The 9,942-nt window shown below is 35.8% G+C and overlaps 2 protein-coding genes across 2 annotated transcripts in view; one reads left to right on the top strand and one right to left on the bottom strand.

The window, feature by feature from the left end:
- syn2b (synapsin IIb) overlaps positions 1-9,942 on the top strand; it is a 70,419-nt gene that overhangs the window by 42,956 nt on the left and 17,521 nt on the right. The window contains exons 4-5 of the mRNA XM_008408551.2: positions 74-230; positions 426-515. Of these exons, the coding sequence (XP_008406773.1) occupies positions 74-230; positions 426-515 (247 nt within the window). The remainder of the gene's footprint in view (positions 1-73; positions 231-425; positions 516-9,942) is intronic.
- LOC103464443 (metalloproteinase inhibitor 4) overlaps positions 1,296-9,942 on the bottom strand; it is a 12,968-nt gene continuing 4,321 nt past the window's right edge. The window contains exons 2-5 of the mRNA XM_008408550.2: positions 6,842-6,939; positions 5,519-5,633; positions 4,602-4,726; positions 1,296-4,106 (exon numbers count right to left, since the gene is read on the bottom strand). Of these exons, the coding sequence (XP_008406772.1) occupies positions 3,909-4,106; positions 4,602-4,726; positions 5,519-5,633; positions 6,842-6,939 (536 nt within the window). The 3' untranslated portion in view covers positions 1,296-3,908. The remainder of the gene's footprint in view (positions 4,107-4,601; positions 4,727-5,518; positions 5,634-6,841; positions 6,940-9,942) is intronic.

Genomic DNA, 9,942 nt, shown 5'->3' with positions numbered 1-9,942 from the left:
TATATAGGCATAGATGTATATCAGCATTAAATGTATATAAAGACGTTTTAACTGTCTTTATTTCCCTGCCCAGGTCATTCAGGCCTGACTTTGTGTTGGTGCGCCAACACGCCTTCAGCATGGCTCAAAATGAGGACTTTAGAAACTTGATCATTGGTCTTCAGTATGCAGGCGTCCCTTCAGTCAACACTCTGGACTCAATTTACAACCTGTGTGACAAACCCTGGGCTGTAAGTGAACTTTGCAGAACACATGCAATATTTTTTTAGAAGAGTTTTCAGAGATGTGAAGGTAACATTTACCTTTAGTTTTATATGCATTTGTATTGGTCCACAATGTCCACAATGCCTGAGTGTGAAGAGTTAAAACCCAAAGTTTAGTTTGAAGCACTTTTCTGCTTTATTGTTTTTCTCTCTGTTTTCCAGTTTTCCCAGCTGATCAACAACCAGAAGCGGTTGGGTTCAGATAAGTTTCCTCTCATTAATCAGACGTTCTACCCCAACTACAGAGACATGGTAAAGGCTCTTTCTGGCTTATTCCATATTGTGTGTTATGAGTCTCCACTAAAACATTTGCAACCACCAACGTGGTTCAAATGACCTCAAAATGGACAATTTCATAGAAAGTGATTTTGTGTGCATGTCATGGTAAATTTGAGATCTTTTAAGAGTGCATTTAACTATTGCAGCAAAATGATAATATAAACAACAAACAACTTCAATACATTTTAAAAAGAGGAGAAAATGTAAATAAACATATGCAGCTATCCAGTTAGATCTAAAGCGATATAGTTTATGTGGTCATTCTTTGACATGTTTTATGTTGGTTTGAAAATGTAAAGCTGTTCAGTACATGGGTTACATCACCGTCTGCTGATATTGAGATATTTAAGGTCTTTAAAGAAAAGGCAAGTTTCTCAGAAATATTTCTAAAGTAGCAAAACAAAAAAAAATCACAAACATATGAGAAATCTGGAACGAACTGATTTATGTTTAATTAAAAATGTGAAGTAATACCTGTTCTTCATTATCCCACCTTGTTTATGGAATAGTTTTTAAAAAAGTACAAATAGTTTAAAAAAAACTATGGTGGTAGTAAAATCAGCATTTTACTACCACCACTAGGCTTCAATGTTTTTATGTCTTAAAAGACTCACCTTAACTTCATCAAACTTTCTTCATTAACATTTGTTGTTAAACGATCCAATCATCCTGAATTCAACTGTATTATTTAAAATCATCTGGCCTGTTGAGTTAGATTTTTGTTTCTAAAGGGAATCAACAAAAAGGCAGTGATACATTGTTCCACTGAGACATTTTATATACATTTTTTTTGGTACATGAAGATAGAAAACTTTATGTAGACAGAAACAGAGACTTAAATACAAACCCAACAATTATTTAAGTAAAAAACAAACTGAAATCTGTTTTAACACTTCATTAAATCATAATATGATGCATTATTAATTTGGGCTTTGTGACACTAAAATAACTGCATGAGTTTGTAAATGAGTTTATATTTAGAYGACTGTCTCAAATCTGAAATGTTGATTTTTCCATTCGGTTTAAACTTTTCAGTGGTGACATGAGATAAATGTCAACATGATCCACCAAGTTGAACAGGACAGTCCCAAATATTGTCAAACTTAAATGTTTCTGATTCACAAACAAATTTTAGCAAATTTTGGCTAAATGCAAAAGTAGTTATTAAATTGTTTCATGTCTTAAGAGAAAGAGCTATCTAACCCAAATTTTTCTGGAAAAAAATAACCACTCCCGTGTTAAATCATGTTTAACTGACAAAGTTTAATTTTACAAGTCATACGAAGGCCTGATCATAACCAGACGTGTAAAAATCAAGAGATCTCCTAAATGTTACCTGACTGGCTACGAGAAAAAGGCTAATAATCTCCAAAGGCAACACATCGAACCCCAGGCAAAAGAAATCCAATAAAAAAGAAACAGACTTTCCAGACTTGTGGTAGCCTGGGAAGGATTAGAAAACCATTTCTTCACTTCTGGGAGCCATTAACCACAAATACTTAGAATAGAGTTAAATCTTCCCGGGAGTGGTGGGTTTGCTAAAATGAAGTCCAACTAGAGCACAATGGGAACTGATCCAGGAGGTAACAGAAGAGCATCTCCCTCAGTTAAGATCACTAATCTTGGTTAAACAATAATGAAGGGGCAAAAAAAGAAACCCAAAAAATACAACTGATTAAAAAGAGAATCACAAAGGGCCACTTCATGTTGCTAAAAATCACCTTGATACCTCCAAGACCTTTAAGAAAATATTTTGTAGGATAACAGGGCAGATGTACAAATTTTTGGCTAACTTCTGTCTCTAATAAATGAAGTTATCATTTTAAAAATTGCTTTATATATCCACTTGGGTCTTCTTAGTCTGATGTTAAAATTTGTTTGATGATCTGAAACTGGTGTGACAAAAGAGCAGAAGCAGATTTCATCAGCAAGGGTGAGCTGATTTGTTCACAGCACCATGAATGTGCTACAAAGCCGAATCATAACGCATTATAATCTGTATGAATGTGCTACAAAGCCGAATCATAACGCATTATAATCTGTATGATTTATATGAAGCAATCCTGTATCAAAACAGGGGTCAGGTCAGACCCTTGTTAAGTCTTTATATTTAAATGATTCAGCAGATTTCTAAAACAAACAGGTGAACAACCCACCTTCAGTTTAAAGGAGTTAAAAAGCCAAACCTTATCCTGTTATCTCATTTCCTCTACGGAGGAAAGACTCAGCTTCTTCAGGTGGCAGTGCTGCTGCCGAAGCGGATTAGGTTTTTGGCACAAAAAAAAGGGGAAAAAAAGCTCCACAACGGAAACTAAGCAGGATGTGAAGCTCTACTCTAAAAGAAAACATGTGGTTAGTTATGAAAATGTTAATTCAACAAAATTACTATATTTACAGTTACATAATTTTGAGATAAAACGTCGTATCATTTCTGTATCACAACAAGAAATAACACAAGTAACTGGTTAACTTGGGATGCTTTTCTTTGCCTGAACTGCAGAATGCAAAGGTTTTAGGCACGTTAGGTTCTTATTTATGATGTATAATTCCACATTTTCAGCATTAAATCGATTATACAGAACAACTAAGTAAAAGAAAATGCAAACAAAGAATTATTTTAAAAAATGGCTTTACCCCAAAGATTATTAGGAAAACTCCTGCAATTTATGTTTTTCTTTCTTCACATCACTTTTAATTATACCAATAAATTAAAACTATTCTGCAATTGCCTATATGCATCCTTGTTGAAGCTTCAGTGCCTAAAACCTTCACAAAGCACATTATGTTCAGTGTATTTTCATTTGTGTCAGCATTTCAGATAGAAATTCAATATCAGGATGCTGCAGTCAAGATGCACGTAATTAGACTCTGCAAGGTTGATACAAGAAAAGGATTCTATTATTTTAGTGTTCTTAAACATTTCTTTAATATTTCTGTAAATTCAGAACTTAAATTGCTATTTAGCCTATTGTAYATTACACAAATAATCACAGGGCTTAAAAGGAGTGCATTTACAATGAGGCAAACACCTTCACTCAAAAGTGAAATATTAGCTGTGGATATTCTGCTGCTGTTCTCACTCTGTAACAACATGTGAAGTGGAATGTGTGAAAGTGAGTCAGAGAAACGCTCAAAGACCCTGCACTTTAAATATTTATTTTCCTGTTGCTGGATCAACTGCCTGAACTTTGCAACCTGTAGCTTAATGGCAGCTTTTTTTTCCAGCGGGTTTGAAAAATCAGCAAATTTTCCCCTTTTTTTTTTTTTTTTTCCCTAGTTGCTTCTTTGCAAGCCAAATGCGTGCTAAATATACCAAAAGCAGGGTTGGATTTTCCTTAAGGGATTTCTGAAGTCGGCGTTACAGAATCACGGGTCGGTCATGTCCAAGAAGTCCTTCTCGGGCGGAGGCCCACCCCGGTACCAACCACAGCTTGAGTCCAATCGTCGGATGCAGGCATACTGCCGAGCCTGCTCCCCATTCAGACTGTTATCCAGCAGCCAGTCCGTCCACAGGCACTCGTTCTCTCCTGTAGACGCACAAGGCACCRTGTAGCACGTGTTGATCTGACGGGAGAGGAAAATTATTCAGATGTTATTCATAGAACTTGTGCTGATCAATTTCGTCTCCCTTGAGTTTTGTAACTGGGGGAATATTTAAGACACATTAGTGAAAGCATGTGTTTTGTACTCTTGTTTTGCAAAGATGTTGTAGGCAGCACGACATGATCTCACATGACTTGTGGAAAATTTTAAACAGGATATTGTATATGCTGTTTGTTCACCAAATTTCTCTAGCAAACTTCTGAAACCTTCAAAGAACAGCTGCATGTGCACTGAGATTAAATTACACACAGTAGGACCCCATTTAAATGGCTTAGGTTGCACTGGACTTTAGTCAGAGATATAAAATTACAGAGGTAATCTGTTTGCAAAATATTCTGAAAACCACGTCACAATTATACTCTACGTTGTGCTTGTCTATTGCATAAAATGCACATAAAATAAACTGAAGTTTGTGTTTCTAATAAAACTTTAAAAGTATAGGTGGAGTAAACTCACTCTGCATTCACAGCCCATCTGGTATCTGTAGTTAAGGTTCTTCTTTTGTGACAGTGATAAGTTGTCCCACGACTCCACCAGGTCACACTGGCCAATAGAAATCCGTCCATCGCTCCACATGCTTCCTGTTTAGATGCATCCCGTAATCAGCAATTAGTTGGACAGTCTGCTGAAACTCATAAAAGTGCTACAGCAGTAAACAAGAACTTTAATTACAGCCTTTATGTCAAAGCTTTTAGACATTATTTTGAGTAATTAGGCTGCCGTGATTTTGGTAGGAATGCAATCAGAAAAGTTTTGTTACTATTTTTTTTTTTTAGCATAGTTCTTTTCTAAAAAAATAGGCAATAGAAATAGTGATGCACCAGTCAGTCTTCAAGTGATCTAAACAGTGGCCAATTTTCTCTTGACTGTGTCTGATTGGTGAAATGCTGGATAAAATCATTAACATTATATGATACAGAGGGACATTTTTCTGAGTTACTTTTCAAAATGCAGATAAGACAAGAGAAGATGTGAGGAAAGAGAGGTGTTTTGATCTTCTTAAGCTATGAAAGGGTTAGTAGCGAATAGCTACTCACCTAAACTTATCTATATTTAAAGTCAGAATAGTAAAAATCACATTTTGGAGGCACAAAGTATTCATGGCAATAATTATTTAAAAACTTTTTCTAAAAGTTTCTCCTGAGACGCCACTTAGAGAGTCTTTTAAGTACTAAATAACAAAAAAAAAAGGTTTTCACAAATCAATATTCACGTGAAAGAAAATTGGAACGGCCGATCAGACATAAAAGAAAATCGATAATGGCAGGATCGATAATGTTGCTCTACTTCCTGTTTCCTCTGTAAACTAATAACATCTGTGTCAGATTGTTTCACTGAAAGTGTTACAACACAGCACAGGTGGCAGACTGTACCTGAGAGCAGATAGCCTGCTTTGTTATTGGAGTCCAGTTTGACTCCACAGAGTGAAGAGAAGACAGGCGTGTACACATACTGGATGTCCTTGGCTCTGTCAAAACCTTTGAACATCTGGACACACAGAGCAGAAGAGAAGGTGCCAACGTGTTGCAAGATGAAAGGATTAAACAAAGTAAAACAGTGAAGTAAATTATTTTCGTACTTAATCAGCATCAATGTCAGCATGTAGAATCAATACATTTTGTTTTCTGACTGAGCCATGAAAAGAATTTGTAATAACCAAGGTACATTGTAAAACCTATGCCAAAATTTTTGTATTTGCCGTTTTATGTAAAACAACTTGCACTTTTTTAGTCTTTGGACATTTTTCAAGTTAGGTGAAGTTTAGTTTTGGATAACTTTGGCTGTTTTGATGCATTACAAAATATGTTAATTTACATTTTTATGTGATTTTTTATTTTTTATTTTATTTTTACATATACATATTGTCAAATACTGCAATCTGAGGTCTTTAAGCATTTTTGTTCCACTAACTCATTGAAAATTCCTACTTTGAATACACTACTACTGGAACTTCATTAGATTTTTTTTCACGTTCACTGGTGTTGAAATCCCTTCAAAATGTCATATTTTGTTGTTTTCTACTTGGTGAGTATATCTTATTGGCTGCTCCAAGTCTAACAATTTTGGGATAAACCAATTTTTTAACAATTTAATGACTGCAAGTAATTTTAACATTTACTGAAAAAAATAAATAAATATTGTGTGTGGGTTTTTGAAAATAAATGGAGCTTTTATCCACACGGTTATAAATTCAGACAATATATGAAGTTTTGTTACATGATGATGACTAAAGATGATAGAGCCTTTAATTACAAAAATGTGGAAAACTACTTTATAGGACTCTTTAAAATAATTTTTTTTGTGGAGCAAAAACTGGAGACGAAGGGTTGAGACAAAGAATGAAAAGCGTTAAATCCAGTTAGTTTATAATTTTGAGGATAAAGTTCAGAGTTTCTCATCACTGGAGGCTGGAAAATATCTGCCCTTGAGATAAAGTGTGAAATATTTATGCGATCACAAGGACTTTCCAACCAAGCTGAAAGAAGGACACAAGAAGGTGGGGCGTTAAATAAAGTGATGCTGCACTGTCAGACATTTATGAAGTCTAAACTACTTTTGTTTGTGGCATCACTCGTATTTCATCGTTGTTACAGACAAACAATACATAAATCCTGCTGACATGTACATGCAAAACAGCCGTATTCACAGAAAGTGATGCCACCATCAGCAGCTGATGCTGCCGTCTAAGAACTCACCTTGATCATTTTGATTTCGTACTGGATCATCTTCATGTAAGGTGAGGAGCTGTTGCTAGGCGACACAATCTTCTCTCCAGAGATCTTTGCCCTTATCACTGTTAGGAAAAGAGAGAGAGAACAAAACGCAAACAGGAAGAAGGGTTCAGATTAATTGAACTACAAAATAAATGTGAACATCAGGATAGATGTGCTCTACAGGATACTATCATGGATAATTCCTTTATTTATTTGTATGGGTTGATTGGTGGGTACATGGGCAGATCTGTGCCCCTCTCCTACCTCTTTTGCTCCCATTTTGTTTGTCACTCCTCTTCCTCCCCACACTGACAGTGTCGCAGCCTCGCAGTAGTGATACAGGATGTGTCACTCTTCTCCTCTGGGAGGAAATTCAAAACCCTCATGGAATAACAAGTAGCTCTCTGCTCGCTGTGTCCTCGCTAACTCCACACACACTAATACAGTATGTACACATTATGCATATTAGATTTAATACTCAATCTGCAAAGTGCAGATTGAAACCTTAATATCTGTGCTTTAGTTGCTACGAAATAAGTTTTCCTATGCTACAAACTCTTTGAGTTCACATCATATTCTGATTCAAACTAACGGCACCTGAGTCTGGAGTGAACTCCTCCCAGCACCAGGAATGATCCAATCACAGATTAATCACAACACCAAGACTCAGCAGTGCAGTAGCTTTATTTGGTTTCTGGGTAAGGAGATATTTCAAATCTATACCGGAGATGTTAATGTTAGCATGCTTCTCTGTATCTACAGCTGTGACGCAAACCATTTCTTGGCACAATAGAAGAACACGCTTCCCGACTTGTTCTGTTTAAAAGAAATGTATAAAGTTAGACTTTCTGCAAGCTGGTGATCTTTTCCTGGTCCTTTATTTGCTTGTATAGATTTTCGGCCGAGGTTTTTGTTTAAAATGTTATGATACAGTGTTCATGGGCTTTCGTTTGTTTACCTAATTTTCAAATATGAAGAACCAGCTACAAAGTAGTTAGACAAGGACAGAACATTTTAAAATAAAAACTTTTGGTGCTATAAAGCTGAACATTTATTCTGAGCAACAACGCTACATTTTCTGTTGTTATATATCTTTACATGAGTTTGCAATTCCCAGAAAAAAGGTGCAAATCTCACATTGTAAAATAAAAGCCTGTAGTCTTATAGATGACAGTCTGGAGAGAAGAGCCAGAAGTGGGTCAAGTTAAACCATTAAAGCATTAGAGAGCAGGAGAGGCAGAGTGAACCTCACACACACGGCTTAGCAAACCACCCACTTGGTTTTCCTTTTGGGTCATCATATAACTACGCCACGGTTTTTTGTGCTGGAAAGAGGAGGAGGAGCTCAGGCTGTTCTGTGAAATTAGCTCAGGCCAAGCTCAGTCTTTTTGTTTGTTTGCCGAACACCCCGGTGGACAGAAAGGCGGACAAACGCCTAAGGGTTTAATCTGAGCGTATAGCATTGCCCAGTCAGATACAGCTGCTTCAGGCATGTTGCCTTTGCAGAAAATGTCACAGATTTGATGTTTTCTTGAACTTTTATGTACTTCTTTCATTTATTTAGAGCTCAATCTTAAAATCATCAAGTACACAGAATTGGTAAGACATTTAGACAATACATTCTTAGCAGTTTTTTTTTTTTTTTAACATTAATGTAAGAAAGAAATGACTGAAATTAAGAACAACAATCACATTTTTGAACCATTGATTCTACTTTTCGGATTTTTGGCAAGCTTAATTTTATTTTGTCTAAATTTGAATTTTGACATAGAGGTCAAATTTATGCCAAACATTCATATATTTTTATGTATCATTAAAATTTTACTTTAATGTTCAATAAAAAATAATTATTAGAAATTTAAAAGATGATTCCTGAAGACTGTAAGATTATTATTATTATTATTATTATTATTATTATTATTATTATTATTATTATTATTATTATTATTTAAAAACATTTATATAATAATAAAAAAAACAGATACTGCTCATATACTAGTGCTGTTTTAAATATAAAAATGCAACTAGGTAACAACAGTTTCCACTTTAAATATACTGTTTTGTGAATAAAGTGCATGTGGAAAGTGCAATATTTTACCATAAGTGATGGCGTCATTTCTTCTTTTTGAGCTGAGAATAATCAGAAACAATTGCTTATTGGATGCTGGTCCCAGTCTGTAATCTCAACAGTCAAGGCGGCAGCAGGTATCACTGCCTGTGTTGTTGTAATTAGTCATTCAGCTAAAAGCTTTGCAGAATGTAACAGGGTACACATATGATAAAACATGCTTGGTGAAACTTCATATTTAAATACAAAGTGCAGGAGTGCTTTACTATATATTAAAGCAACAAGAGAGAAATGTATTAACATCTATTTGTTACTTTCACAATTCAGAAGTTTACATTTACTACCTTCTATTTAGTTTTGTGATTTGTGTAAAGCGTTTTAGGGTATTTGTTTACATCCAGGCTCTGAGCGTTTTCTTCAATATTGATATAGTTTCTTCATGAAGCCGTCTATTTTACTTGTTCCTCCTGCTGTAAAACATCCACGCAGCATGTCTGAATTCCAAATCAGTCATTTCCAGCTGAAATGATTTTTCTCAGTGAGATTTTCCAAGCGTTTGTCGTTCAATAAAAGCTTCATCCACCTGTTCTTAGATACGCACTCAAGCTGCTGCAGCTGTTTTGTGCACTTAGAAAAACAGCCACACCTGAGTTTCTGTTCGTCTGCTGCACATCTACATCACTAAAAAGAAATATTACAAACTTGTACCATGAGAACTGATGTAGTAAGTAACTTCCCCCTCCCAGATGAATCAGCACCCTTGTCATGCTCACAAAGCTGGACTGTCAGTGGGCTTTCACACTGATATTGTTAGTATGCAGACCATCAGACAGCGCCTATAGACATGGAAATGAGGTGGTGAGTTAGAGGGTAAGAAAGAGAGAGATGGAGTAGGCTGTGTTGGCATGGACTGGCCTCCATCCAGCGAACACACACATGCATACACACGCGCACACACACACACACACACACACACACACACACACACACACACACACACACACACACACACACA

The sequence above is a fragment of the Poecilia reticulata genome, linkage group LG5, assembly GCF_000633615.1.
Source record: "Poecilia reticulata strain Guanapo linkage group LG5, Guppy_female_1.0+MT, whole genome shotgun sequence".
Lineage (NCBI taxonomy): Eukaryota > Metazoa > Chordata > Actinopteri > Cyprinodontiformes > Poeciliidae > Poecilia > Poecilia reticulata.
This window is presented reverse-complemented; position numbering and strand designations above follow the sequence as displayed.